The sequence below is a fragment of the Phalaenopsis equestris genome, unplaced genomic scaffold (genome assembly GCF_001263595.1).
Source record: "Phalaenopsis equestris unplaced genomic scaffold, ASM126359v1 Scaffold000364, whole genome shotgun sequence".
Classification (NCBI taxonomy): domain Eukaryota; kingdom Viridiplantae; phylum Streptophyta; class Magnoliopsida; order Asparagales; family Orchidaceae; genus Phalaenopsis; species Phalaenopsis equestris.
This window is the reverse complement of record NW_018164806.1, coordinates 298058-313030: the sequence shown is the minus strand read 5'-3', so window position 1 is coordinate 313030 and position 14973 is coordinate 298058. Positions and strand designations below refer to the sequence as shown.

The 14973-nt window shown below is 35.2% G+C and overlaps 2 protein-coding genes across 4 annotated transcripts in view; both read left to right on the top strand.

Annotated features, from left to right (window-relative positions):
- The window catches only part of LOC110026313 (protein trichome birefringence-like 14), a 28309-nt gene extending 19283 nt beyond the window's left edge, over positions 1 to 9026 (top strand). Inside the window, exons 2-6 of one of the 2 annotated variants that reach the window (XM_020727208.1) lie at positions 1805 to 2038; positions 2448 to 2652; positions 2734 to 2943; positions 6989 to 7184; positions 7976 to 9026. In XM_020727208.1, the coding sequence (XP_020582867.1) occupies positions 2493 to 2652; positions 2734 to 2943; positions 6989 to 7184; positions 7976 to 8804 (1395 nt within the window). In that variant the 5' untranslated portion in view covers positions 1805 to 2038; positions 2448 to 2492 and the 3' untranslated portion in view covers positions 8805 to 9026. Of the gene's footprint in view, positions 1 to 1804; positions 2044 to 2447; positions 2653 to 2733; positions 2944 to 6988; positions 7185 to 7975 lie in introns of both variants that reach the window. The other variant, XM_020727207.1, reaches the window with a different exon arrangement.
- Positions 9027 to 10144: 1118 nt separating this feature from the next.
- On the top strand, positions 10145 to 14272 carry LOC110026345 (cyclin-SDS-like). 2 transcript variants are annotated; one of them, XM_020727240.1, is made up of 8 exons: positions 10145 to 11287; positions 11367 to 11534; positions 11960 to 12126; positions 12232 to 12360; positions 12459 to 12639; positions 12739 to 12783; positions 12881 to 12974; positions 14238 to 14272. In XM_020727240.1, the coding sequence occupies exons 1-7, from the start codon at positions 10259 to 10261 to the stop codon at positions 12926 to 12928; spliced, it is 1767 nt and encodes a 588-aa protein (XP_020582899.1). In that variant the 5' UTR covers positions 10145 to 10258; the 3' UTR covers positions 12929 to 12974; positions 14238 to 14272. The 2 variants fall into 2 exon arrangements, with proteins under 2 accessions (XP_020582899.1, XP_020582898.1); XM_020727239.1 differs by lacking the exon at positions 14238 to 14272 and having other exon boundaries at positions 12881 to 13296.
- Positions 14273 to 14973: the final 701 nt, after the last annotated feature.

Here is a 14973-nt window from a genome sequence, read left to right as displayed (position 1 = left end):
CACACACACACACACACACACACACACACACACACACACACACACACACACACAAAGGGTTTACACTCACCAAAGTATCAACGTATCAACACAAGATGGCTATGAAGTCATTAACTCTTTGTAGGATTGAAAATTTATGAGAAAATAAAGCAACGTCGGACGGGTCTGTAAAAAGAAATAAAGAGAGACCATTATGCCAGTTTAGAACAATTCACAAAACTCTTCCAAAAAGATGCATGAATTATCAAAAGCACCTTCATATGCATGCATGTCAATGTTCATTGCTATGATGCCAAATTGTTGACGTGTGGAGGGTAGAGTAGTGGTAGATAATAACATGAATTATTCAAGTGTGATTCTTGAACATGAGTCCGATGATTATTTTGTTCGAAGATTCATCTAGCTCATCAAGAGGGAGGGCCACTAAGTTATGCCTAAACTTAAGAGTCACCTAGCTCTGGCTTTTAGAGAGAAGCAGTTCTCACTAATTTTTATTCATATTTCATTACAGTTACCAACCTTTACATTAGATTACATTATGAAAAGAAAAGGAGAAAAAATTAAATGCATAATACTCTACAGGAAAATAATTTCCTTAATTACAGGCCAAAATTTTCATGCTTTAAATACGTAATTTTGCCTCCAACTTCAGAATGAACCACTCACATTCCTGGCTGAAAATCCATGCATTTCCCCTTGAGTTTTGCCTCCAAAAATTAAATTTTGAAATTCTTCCATGATCTTAATTCTTTCATTCTGCTTGATCTATACCTTGGTAGAATTATTCAAATCTCCCTCATTCCATAGGTGAAATCACCTTCCAAGTAAGCTTTTCTTTCAAAATTCAAAATTTGAAATTCATCCTATATGATTAATTACTTGATTGCATGCCTTGGCTGAATTTCTCCAATTTGTTCGTGCATGGGGGAATTTCTCCTTCCAAAAATAGAATTAGCACTAAATTTTAATATTTAAAATTATTCACGTGTGTAAAGTCCTCATGAATTCGGAGAGGATTGTGGTGCTTTATTGTTTATATATATGGTTGGCCAAAATCTTTAGGGAGATATTGGATTTTCTTCTTCTTCAAATTTGCATGGGATGGTTAATTATCTTTATTTGATGTAATAATTTAAAATTATTACGTTTAAAATTCTTTTCCAAATAGCTCTCCACTTCAAAAATACATGTTTTTAGATATGACTCATATAATATGATATAGATTATTATATATTTAGATCTAATTTTTAGCATAATGTTCTAGTAGAATAAGTCGCCATTTGCATAAAATATTAACCATTAAAATGATAATTTTGGGATTGATAGAAGAAGATTATGTATTCCAATATGAAAACATCATAGCCAAGGAACTTTTCATGAACATATAATTTTTTTTAAGAGCTTGTCTTGCATCAATATTAACCCTTTTTTCTAGCATATAAAATCATATCACTGGCAGTCACTTTTCAATGCAGTTAACATACCTAATATGACAACTAGCTAATACTCCAATATTATAAAATATGTCCAAAACCTCATGTAATACTCAATGGTGAATGAATGAAAAAGGTGGTTTCAAAAAATCCAGTGCAAATTGTGGGCTTGATGATGATTTGTTTTTATGGCTTCACTTCATTTCACACTAATCTTTTTTGTTATAGTTCATAAGGGAGTTCGGGATGCTAAGGGTTGTTTGTGTGGCTTGGTTGTTTTTATTATTATTATTTTGTTTGTGTGTGTGTGTGTGTTCTTTTGTCTGTTTATATGAGGCTGGATATCTGAAATTGATTTTGGTTTATGGTAGGCTTGCATAATTTCAAACTCGAGCAGGATTACACATTTCGGCCAAAATCTTCTCCTTATAGTCCTTTCCACTCTTATAACCAATGATTCGTCAAGGTGAATTGTTCAAGAGGTAGGAGATAATGTTGTTTGGTTGAGATACAAATAACATTTTCAGCTCCATGAGTCGAGGTTGAAGGTGCAAATGCTTAGTGAAGCAAGATCTGCTATGTTGGTACAAGCTTAGATATGCATGGTGAGGTAATGACAATTGTTTTTTTGATGATTTCAGACAATATTGCAGTCAGATGCATTGAATCACTGATTAAATTTTAGCTATTATCCTTGTATGCCTTGTGGCGTGCACTTATTTTCTTATTCTTGTCTCTCTCTTTTTATTACTGTTGTGCACATTTGGTGCACATTTTCGTAGCACTGTTTAGAGAACTGTAAATAGTTTATTACGTGATGCACATATTGGTACTTGAAATAAATTTTATTTTGTTTTAATCTGTTTGATTTAAATTTACTTCACTATCATGCGATATTTGACCCATTCACTTGTATCATGCATGCACCATCATCAAAGAAAAAAACCATAGCTTGCCTTTGTGTTGAATAAGTAGCGTTTCATACATTTATTTCTCTGCTTTTTTTTTTTACAGGTATCATATTGATGACAATGTCGACATGATCTCATTTTCTCACAAATGGCTATTAATGGCAGTTTCAGAGGACTAAGGGGTAAGAAACTTTCTCTTGCAATTGCTGCAATATGCTCAGCACTTCTTATCTGGACATGGGAGGAAACCACTCTTCTCATCAATTCCCTGCCACCACCTAATTCATTTGAGATGCTTCCTTCTCCAGGTCAGTTAATAAGCATCATATATTACAGTTATGCAGTTTAATTTGTCTCATGCTTGTTCTATTTTTCTTGTTTGGATACAGTGATTCTTAGAAGTCCTATGCACCACTTAAAACATGAAGAAAAGCAACAATATGAGCATGGTTATACAGATACAAACAGCATAGATGTTATTTTAACTGAACAAATAGATCCTACTGCTGGTATTCAATCGGTTATTTCAGAAATATCAACTTCTTTAATTACAAAAAAAGTGGATGAAAGTTCTGTAAATATGCCCATCGAGAAGAAAGGTCAGGTGATTCTTTTTTCCTAGAACGCACCGTTATTACTACTGCCTTATTGATGCCATCTTATTCTCTTAGATCTCATCATCAGCTTCATCATCATTATTCTTATTTCATCTATTTGGTGCTGGCTTTTTGAACCCTCCATTTTCATTCGTTCCTACTTAGTACTGAATTAGATGTTGAAACTTATCCTTCACAGATCATCTTGAACTTCTGTACATATTATCTTACGGCTACCGTTTCTTTCTAACTCCTTACACTTATTTTTATCAAATTGTTTTTTCGATCTTTTATTGTACATATTTAAACCACCTAATTGTATTCTCAACTATTTTATCTTCAATAGATGACATTCCAACCCATGTAATATAATTATTTATTAATATATCCTTCTGATTTTTGTCACACGTACATCTTACTATTCTCATTCTCACCTCATCTTGTGTTGTTGATGTCCTGTTGTCCTTGTTATTCCCACGGGCTCCTATTTTTTAGTGTTCAATTGTTGCTACTTATGCAGTTTCGTTTTGGTGATTCATGAAGCTACATTTCTTGATGTACTCTCTCGATACTTTTCTTGCTTTAGATTTTGCAGTTGCTTTTTTTATGGTTGACAATTTTATGTCTACTCATGCAGCTTCTTTTTTTTTGCTGTGCTTTAGTCTTTTTGTTCATGAGATTTATAAATAGATTTCATGATATGCATGTAAAAGGTTACTTCTCAGTCGTGAATAAAACTTGTTTCTTATTGTTTTGTTTTTTTTTTCTCGAGATTCAAATCTTTAATTATGTGCTGTCTTAGAAATGTTTTAGGAGTGATGATATACTTTTCAAGTGCAAGGCTTGCTTTATAAAGCTAATATGTATCATGTGAGATATCAACTTCAAATTAAATTTTTGTGCATATGTCTAAGGCATGGCTGATAATTTATTAGATATGCAAGTAAGTCTATGGTAAGTGTCAATGATAATTCTCATTACAAAGAAGAATATGTTCATCTCAAGACACATCACTTGAATTTAACACTTCGCTAACTTCAAGGAAATAAAACTAGACGAGAGCATGCCAAAAAAAACCTGTGTTTGTGTGTAAATTTTGAAGCCTATCCTAGAACACATATTCTAACCTTCAAACAAGCCCTAGTGTCATGACTTTGCCTGGGATTTGGAATTTCCTGCGTGAGAATGGACAGTCAGTTGGTAAAAATACACAATACTAACAGATAAATAATAAATCATAATAACATCCAACTGTAAAAGAGACAGGTTAACTCAAACAATAAGCAAATCAAATGGTTAAGACAATGATGGTGTGGTGAGTTTCTCTGAAGCATTAACAAAGCTATATTTTCATTCAATAATAATATTTGTGATTTTTTATGATAGGCGTAATGCTGAAGCATTTTCAAATAGAATAGATAATTGATAGGTATTCTTTGAAATGTGTAATATGTATGAGCTCTAAATGATTGAATTTGTTGAAGCAAATTTTATGGGATCTGCTCAAATATTTTTCAAAAGTGTTGTAAATAAACTAAAATCAATGTCAGCTAACTTGTAACATCAAATTAAAAATAATATTTACCATTTATCTATTTTAGAAACAAATTGGATGGTAAACTTATGAACTTGTAACATCGAACTAAAAATAATATTTTATGAAGTATGCATATCCTTTCTATTTATAAGTACGTGTTTTGATTCTATCCTACTGTATTCCAAAAACTAAAAGATGAACCGTCATTCCATTACACACTTAGGAGATTCACATTCGTCTCCCACTCTCCATCAGATCAACAACACAACACTGGCTGATAAAAGACGAAGTTGAATGCTTATAATTGAATATATGCATGTATTCAATGATAATACATCCATGCAAAAAATAATAAAGTCCCTTAAAATTTAGTCCAAACTAACAAGTTTAAATTGTCTGTATGTGTTTCGATCAATGCATGAAAAATGGTATGATAATATTACGTGGAAAAGAAATAATTTCAAGTTAAAATGTATTTTTCATTGAGATGCATGCATATAATATTTGGAAGCCTTTATACAATGTCTTTTTCTAAAATCAACTTCTAATCAATAATTACGTGACTCGGTCGCTCTATCATCGGGCAGAGTTGTAAGTTGCACTTTTGGTCAGTTCAATTCTCCTCCTCACGGGAACTAGAGTTGACAAGACCAAGTGCTTACCTTTAACTTGTCTGATTCTCCTCTTTACAGCCCTGGAGTTGACGAGACCATGTAGCCATTTTGACCAGTTAATCCTCTCCTAATAAAGACTAGAGCTGAAAATACTGTAACTCCACTTAAGTTAATATGACCTCCTTCCCATAAGAATTAGAGTTGATAAAGCTCAACATCTGCTTAAGCTGTTTTGATCCTCCTCATAAGGGCTAGAGTTGATGTGATTGGTGCTTAATGATTCAAATAATAAGCTACAATAAAACATCAACTATGAGTATTTCAGGTATTTCAGTTATTTTCCCCGATGATGGTTGAGTTGATAAAATATTTTAACTAGAAGGGTCTATCCTAAAATCAATAAAATTTTAAATTATAAAAATCTTAAAACATTCAAGTAAAAAATATATCACCTAAAGCAAGAGCAAAATTCATCAGCATTTGGTAATTGTTTGTTGAAAGTGATAAATCTATATTTAATTTTAGCACACATAAAACAAATATCTTATCACTTATAATATTAAACTCACATTCAGTAAGGACATGGCCTGTTTCCTTTGGCCGCGTGGTTTGGCTCGATGGCTCCACAATGAAGCGCTTACGGCTAGAGCTTTCTGACTAATGATTTGGTCAGTAGGCTTCATCAAATAGTTTGGCCAGTAGACTATATCAGATGGTTTGGTCGATTAGGCTCCATTATATTATGGTCATGGCTATAGTCTGCATATTCCCCAATAGCTTGTTTATTTGAGCTTTAAATAATAAGTTATACTTGATAGGGTATAAAGCTTCTTGTTAGTTAAGATGACTTGAATTTGCCCCCTAAAATAAAATTCCACCCTAGGTAATGAAGTAGACTAGTGAGCATGACTACCCACAGTTGTTGACAAAAATCCTTATCTCAGACCGGGTCTACTATCTTATCTAATTAAGTAGACTAGAGACCACGACAACTTGGGATGACAGAACCATGGGACACTGATCGGGTTCGTCACCATGTTTCCCAACATCCACTCTAAACTAATTATGAAAATTTCTTAATTGCAAAATTTAAATCTGTTGTTACTATATTATAAGTTTAAATACTTATTGACTAATGACTAGCTTTAATCGAAAGTGTTTTTTTTTGTTATCGGGATGGGTAAATAGCAATAGAAGTCTGCGCCTATGAGAAACCTCGAACCCCAAATCTTAAACTCCCCTCGAAATAAGGGCGAAATATTTGAATGGTGTCTTATTTACCGTCTCATCTACCTTCTGAAAATTTGACCCGGAACCTTACAGTAAACTCTCTCATGTCGTTAATTTCTTTTTGAGGGAGGCGGCGGGCATCAAATTTTGGAGCCCACATCTATTTTCTAAAGTTATTGTTAATGATGAAATTGTTATTTTTATTGATTGGTTTTTAATTTTTATCATATTTTTTAATATTTATGTTTTTTTTTTTTGCACAAAATTTTAATTTATTATGTATTTTTAGTAGATTGTGAGTGTTTTTCAGGAATTAGATTTAACATTTTTTTTGTTTTTATAAAAACATTGTAAATGGTTATTTGAGATTAATAGCGTGCTTTTCTGAGAAATTTGCATGATATTTATATAAATAGATTGCATTTTAAATCTGTATGATAAATCCTAGACCCATAAACAATTTACATCAATAGTCTTTTTACCATACCCTGTTATTGGGTTCCATAATCAATTAAACTTTCTTTTGCAATTTTATCTCATATCCATCACAATACTATGATTTTGATGTTCCAGATTTAGATTTTGTCTGTATTGAAATCTCATGCTGGGCCTGCTTGTGTTCTTAGCCACTATATTGCAATTACATTTCTGCCAAATTTGCTTTCAGGTTGTAAATATGAGAAGGGTAAATGGGTTGCAGACATGCGAAGGCCATTATATTCTGGGTTTGAATGCAAGCAGTGGTTATCTGACATGTGGGCATGCAGATTGATGCAACGTGAAGACTTTTCCTATGAAAGCTATAGATGGCAGCCATTTGACTGTGAGATACCGGAGTTTGATGGCTCTGAATTCTTAAGAAGGTTTGTTTTCAGAATATCTAATGCTTGGTTATGGTGGTGGAATGTTAAATTATATGAATAATGGCATACATAACATCTAAAACTATGTATTTGTAATTTTAATACCCATATCATTTTGTTCTGAACTATCGGACCCATGTGTGTATGCATGTCACAATCAAATCAGTGAGAATTTGATAAAAGCAAAAATATAGATTGAGGTTTTATCATGAGTTTCGATATTTGTATGAGAATTTGAAGGAATATATGCTAAATTGTGTTAGTTTTGTAAATAGAAATGTTTCAAGTACTATGTATGTAATTGCCTATGCATATGATAGAGTCGGAGTGTAAATGAGTTGAGTCGAGCTAGAGCATAATTTTACAAGTTCGAGTTAGCTCACGAGCCGACTTGTTTGTTATGAAAGAGAGAAAATAATATTAATTCAAACTATCGTTATAATAAAATAGAATGAGTGTTTAGGAGATGATTAATAAGAAATCACTTGATATAAAATGTAAAACATAAATTTTAAATATTTTTAGTAGTTTAAACATAGAAGTTTTGAATTTTAATATACTTTCAGTATATTTTATATTAATTATTTTTTAGACAAGCCGGCTCACATGCTAATGAGTCGAGTTGAGCTAGCTTGAGCTTGACTCATTAGCTCATCGAGCTTAGTTCACGAGTCAGTTATCAAGCCTAACTTGAGCCAGCTCATGAGCTGGCTTGGTTCAGTTACACACACCCCTATCATAGAGCATTCATTCATTCTTGTATTCTAACTCTCTAGATGATCTTTATCCAGGATGCGGGGCAAAACTATTGCTTTGGTAGGAGATTCCTTGGGAAGGCAGCAGTTTCAATCCCTGATTTGTATGATCACAGGAGGCAAGCATTTTGTTCTAGTGGAAGATGTTGGCATAGAGTATGGCCTCGTCAAAGCACCCGGTGCTGTGAGACCCGACGGTTGGGCCTATCGTTTCTCAGAGACCGGCACCACCATCCTGTACTATTGGTCAGCCACCCTCTGCGAGCTAGAGCGACTGAATCGATCAGACCCAGCTACAAACTACGCCATGCATCTCGATCGCCCCGTGCCATTTTTAACGAATTTCATCCACAGGTTCGACGTTCTCGTTCTGAACACCGGGCACCATTGGAACCGGGGAAAGATGAGAGCAAACAGATGGGAAATGTTCGTCGGAGGAAAGCCGAATGCCGACCGTAAGCTCTCGGAGATAGGAAATGCGAAGAATCTGACCATCCGCTGCGTTGTTAAATGGGCTGACCTCCAGATATCTCAGAATCCAGAGCTGAAGGTCTTCTTCAGGACTATATCTCCCAGGCATTTCCTTAACGGGGATTGGAACAGTGGGGGCAGCTGCAACAACACGAAACCATTGTTGAGAGGAAGTGAGGTTCTGCAAGAGGGATCCATGGATGCAGTTGTTGAGAGTGCTGTGAAGGGTTCGAAGGTGAAGCTTTTGGATATTACTGCTCTTTCTGGTTTGAGGGATGAGGGGCACATAGCTAGGGATAGTCTTACGGCTGCGAAGGGAGTCCAGGATTGCTTGCATTGGTGCCTTCCGGGAGTTCCTGATACATGGAATGAAATTCTGTGCGCGCAATTGTAGTCATTTTGGAAGGTGGGGAGAGGCTTTTAACTTGTTTGTTTGTGGAGTTTCGTATGTATAAAATGTGCTTATTTTGCGGGTGCGTGAAAGCATTGATTAGGGCAGAAAGGCGCAAGCCTTGCCAACCTAGATTTAGTACTAAGGTAGAACATGTATTAGATCCTAAATTTTAAATATTGTAGCGTATATTTAACATGATCGGACAAAATATTATAAACTTTGGATTAATTCTATGATGACCTTTGTCAATATATCTTGATCCAATTATTTGCAAATTTGTATACTAAAAATGTTAAATGAGACGAATATTAAGTTAAAAAGAAGCTGCTTATTTATTTATTTATTTATTTTTCATATCTTTCGATTAATTGTAAAAATTCAATAAGCTCTTTCTTTTAAAGGAAGAAGGCAAAATAATAAAGTTTGGATTGCTATCTTAAATATGACAGAATATTTATAAAATTATGAAGTGATGACTTTGATTAGTGGCAATTAAGAGATGGTTATTAGGTGATGGCAGTCGGGAAACGATGATCAGGCAATGGTAATCAAGCGATGAAAATTTAGTCATGATAGTATGATGAAGGTGATGAATCGTTGGCATTTGTAGACAATGATTGTCTTTGTTGATCATGTGGTAGGACTCCAAGCACTTTTTCATTTAAAACACTTGTAATTAAAGAATGAGGATCCATTGATAATTTATGGAAGCTATATCTTTGATATGTTTAGTGAAAATTTGTGTCTGTCAAAGAAATATTTGTCTGCTTTGCATTTTAGACATTCACTACAATTCTTCCTGGAGAATTCTCTTTGTTGTTTTCTAAAAATTTTTAAGACGATAAATTATTTTTTTCAACGACCTCTTAAAAAGAGATGATTGTAAGAGAACTGTCATCTAGGTTTTTTAATATATATATATATATATATATTATTTTCATGCTTAAATTACTTTTAAAGATATCTCCTTTATGTAATTGATTAACGAGTTACTTAATGACATATTAAAACTAATAAAATTACGTATTCATATATAAACCATGATGAACTCAATCAGGAATTAATTTTAAAAAACTGCAGATAAAAATTATGTAATATTTTAAATTTGGAATAATATCACTATAAATGAACAATTAGATATTTACATTGCAAATATTTAAGGTTCAAATGGAATTATATGTATTTAACCAAAACTGAAGAATCTTTGAGTTGGCGTCAACTGACGGGCAAAAGAATCAAAGGGCCAAATCATTAGTCGGCCGAAGCTGATGTAAGTAACCGTTTCGCTGCTTTATAAATACCTGTTTCATAACAGAATTTTCCCACCACTTACCCTTTTGTTCTCACAGCCGCTGTGATCCTCTCTCCATCCTTTTCCCGCCCGACGTGCTGGATTCTGGAACGAAGATCTCATCCGACTGCTAAGTGTAGCACCAGTTAATTCTGTGCCAGTGATGGATCCAAGTATGATCTCCCTACGATGCGATGAGAAGCGGCCATGGACGATGGAGCCGGTTTATCCGGCGAAGAAGCTCAGATCTAACATTCCCCGACGGAAAAGGATTCCTGACGTTCCGATCATCGGTTTTACTTTGAGTGGCTATTTTGTTTCGGAGGAGGATTCAGAGTCTTCTTCCTCATGCTTCAGTAGCGAGATTTCAAACGACATCAGCAACGAATTCAGGGGACATCCGAAGAGGCCAAGATCATCACGCACATTTCGCTTGAGTAAATCTATTGGACGCTTCCAATGGAATTCTTCAAGTGATCCGTTCCGGCCTATCACCAGATTTTACGCGAAACGTATGAATGAAATGCGATCTCAGGGGTTCGCCGTCGGGGTTGATCGATCAGTAGATCCCATTTCTGGTTCAGCGATAGTAAGCAAAAGATCGGAACCAGCCGAGAGCGATGGAAATGCGATCACAATTTCTGGAGTTTCTGAAATGTCCACAACACTTCCTGAAGATAATCTCAAGGTTAGAAAAAATACTAATAAATCAATTACGAAGGTTTTGGATGTCTCGGAATCCTCTTGTCTCCAAACAGAAGTTTCAGAGGCCAATGTCAAGTTAATCCTTGGTACCAGCACGGCCGGGGCCAGCGAGCTCCTGTTCAAAGGCGATACCGCCATTCGAGGCGAAAAAACGCATGACCTCGACCTTGAATCTGATCTAGCCTGCCCGGAGCAGCTCTTCGATGACGAGGAATGCTCAGCTTATTCTGCTTGCAACGAGAGAACACTATCAGAGTTGGAATCGGACCTCTTCGATGGGTTATATAAGGGAGACTCCTCGGAAATCTCACTCTCCGACATCATCGAGTCTCCGGAAGACTTCTCAGAAAGATCTAGAGATAATTCCATCCCTTCAGTCGCCTTCTCTCTCCTCCAACAACTCTGGCAGCAATTCAACCCTTCCAGCTTCCATTCAGAAAGCAATGTGAAATTTCAAGTCCTGAACGAATTATCTGATGAGCTCGTCGTAAGTCTGAGGCCCTACTTCTATTGTTAATTTGCAGTGTTTTATAATGCGCTTTTATTCAGTTGCGCGATTACTGCAGTTTGTAAGATTTCCTGATAAAGACATTGAGGAGAGCTACCAGGTATTCCGCAGCAGGGAGAGAAAAGAGATTGCTCTTCATGACTATTCCGATGGCTACTACGGTAAAACCAATTTCGGAGATCTTATTCTCGGGCAAAGGCTCGTGATGGTGAACTGGATGCTGGAGGTAACAGCCTGATTTTGTTCAATCTCATTTTTAATGTTTCTCTCTCCAATTTACTTTTTCTCTGTTGCCATTTTTTCCGTTATCGCATCTATTGGGGTTCTTGACAGAATTTCGATAATGCAAGTCGGTCTCACTTCATTTTGATATGTTCGGCCATATGTACGGTTATGATTTTTTTTTTTTAATCTGGTAATCATGAATGTGATGAGTTTTGCGGCGGCGCAATTGATTTTATTACGTCGTGTCAGAAAGGAGGTTATATAATTTACCTATTCTTTACTAAAATACCCTTCAAATCGTCTTGGCGAGGAAGGCAAATTAATTTGATCGCACTGATTTCTCAATGAGAAGCTTTTCTGTTTCAATTTAGTTCTCATGCTTCCTATCTCCAAATGCTCTCTTACTCTCAAAAACAATGGCTGCAGCATTGCCAGGCAATGGAACACCAGGACGAGACACTCTTCTTGGGCGTTAACCTAATGGACAGAGTACTGAGTAGAGGATATTTCCAGACCGAGAGGAATCTCCAGCTGCTCGGCATTGCTTGTGTGACACTTGCTACGAGGCTCGAAGAGAACCAGCCATTCAATAGGTTGCATGCCCAACCAGAACAGAAAATTCATCGTTTCTATAATTCTAGAACAATTAGCACATTAATTTGCTCTGTATAGATTTAGCTCTCCTGCTTCTATTTCAGCGTAAGGCAGAAATCTTTCAAAGTGGGCAACAATTTCTATAAGAGGTGCGATGTAGTTTCCATGGAGTGGCTCGTTCTTGAGGTTCTCAGCTTCCAATGTTTCCTTCCCACGACACACAGTTTCTTATGGTACATTCAGTATTTCATTTCCTTCATCTAATTTCATCTCCTTCCCTTCGAAATATCGAAAACATCGATGCTAACTTCGATGTAATGTATGGCTCTAGGTTTTATATGAAAGCAGCGAGAGCAACTGCTAAAGTGGAAGACCTGTGTCGGCACTTAGCCATTCTGACCCTATTAGACCACGGAATTCTCTGCTTCTGGCCTTCCACTGTAGCTGCTGGGCTCGTCATCCTCGCCTGTCTCGCAACCAACAACGATTCTTACTGCGATGTGGTCCTGGAGGTAAAAAATCCCGGAGAACGGCTTTATTCAATGCAATTGCTTCATGAATGTGTAGAACATTGGCCTAATCCAGTAATCCTGGCCGTCCATCATTTGTAGACACACGTGAGGAGCAAAACCGATGACCTTCCGGAATGTATACAGGTGAAGTTTATTTCCAATTCCTGTAATCTCAGTGCTAAAAACCTTTTCCCAAAAGTTACCCGGCACTCTATATGTTGTTGAATCTGTTTCCTTGCAGAGTCTCGATTGGCTTGTGAAATACGCATCTATGGGCTTTGAGAACTGAGAGTTGATCCATGGCTGGTGCGTCGTCTCTTCTTCCATTTCAACCGGTAAGGATTTGGTATGCAGAATAGATAAGAAATTGCAGTATTGATTTGAATAAATATAAGAAAATTAGGGCACATACACCTTTAACAGCTATTCTTTTAGTAATTCAAACTTCGAAATTAGTTAGGGAATAGATGAGAATATAATTTTCTTAGGCCTCATTGGTTTAATAATGAATAAATGGCTAAATTCTCTTGCCTGGAAATTCAGATCTATAGAAGTTTGCCCACATTTCTGGCTGATAGGATGCGTTACTTTTCTTTCTTCTGTACCGGACAAATTGATTCTCATAGTATTTTAATAATATAGTTTTATTCTGTTTGATTGGGCCAACTGGGGATAAAACCTCGAAAATCAATCTGGCTGTAGAGCCAGTAAAGGTTAGGGCTGTCAAAAAAAAAGCTCAAGCATCTCATGTTGCTTGTATTTCATTCGTTGTTGAATTAATGAATCAAATATGGATAATTTTTTTAGCTGAATTTAAAAATAATTAAGAATAAAATTTTACTCGATCATATTTGGCTCATTTTGACTCTTGGTAATTAAATAATTAAATAAATGAATTATTACACTAATTTTATATTAATTTTTTATATTCTATTTTAAAAAAATGTTAATTTTTATAATTTTTTAAATAATTTGAACTACTTTTGAACCGAAAAAAAATAATGAATTCATATGAAATAATGAATTCATACTATTCAAGTGTCAATTTTAAACCAAAAGAATTTTGATGAGCAGAACACAAACAAACTCAAATTCAACTTGTTTGCATCTCTATACAAGGAGAAATTATTACAATCAAAATAATGAATTCATATTATTCAAGTGTCAATTTTAAACGAAAAGAATTTTGAATGAGCAGAACACAAACAAACTCATTCAACTCGTTTGCATCTCTATACAAGGAGAAATTATTACAATCGGATCTGCGTCTGGATTAGATGTGGATGGTGATTTTTTTGATAATATTAGTGGTATTTATGATAGTATTAGTGATATGAGCTGCGTCCGGATTAGATGTGGATGGTGATTTTTTTGGTAATATTAGTGGTATTTATGATAGTATTAGTGATATTGTGGTGTAATAATACCACAATATTACAAATATTATCATGAATACCACCAGTCCTACCTACACTATCCGAATGCAATATTTTCCTCTATACATGGTCCTCATGTCAATGAAGAAATTCCTTTTTCCTCATCTACTATTTATTCAATTTATATTTTTTTAAGGATATAATAAGACCTAAACAATACAGGTTTAGTTTATAGATACTATTTTCAATACAAGGTGACGAGGTATTGAAAAGAGTTACGCATAGCTAAAGGTGCCTCTAGCTAGCAACAGTTCTAACTGAAAGCTCTTCAGCAACTATGCCCACATCTGCTCACTCTCACGTCAAAATCATGAATTTTCCGTTCCAATATAGAGGGCCGAGACCCATAAGATCGAGCCGCGACAATGGTGCGGACCGCTGTGGATATGAAGTGCCAAACAGTGTTACATTAATCACCAGAATCAATCCAGCGTCTATTCGGCTTTTTGTAGAAAGATTTATACTTGGAAGGCTTTTAAATACTCGCGCTTTTCTAACAAAATATCCTTTCAATACAGTTAAAATTAGTAGTGCAAATCAGACAAGTTTTTTCACAAATATAATTTAAGCTTTCATTAGCTAATTGCAGGGGCAAAATGCACTAAGAATTCCCTTAAAAAATTTTTTATGAATAAGATTTCAAATTACCTCATCTGAGAGAGTTCATCTTTTGTCACCTAGCTTGGGAAATTGATTCAAAGAAAAAAATAGACTTTTATCATGACTTCCATCGAAACCCTAATAAATTTTTACAAGAATAAAACCCTGAAATATAGTGGCATGATTAATTATGTTTGGCAAACTTTACCAAAGAAAACTAGGTACGCTATGCTCTGCTCCCGTTGATTGCTCTCTTGATTAGTCATATGACTTTTTTTCGTGGGCTATGCATAGTGTT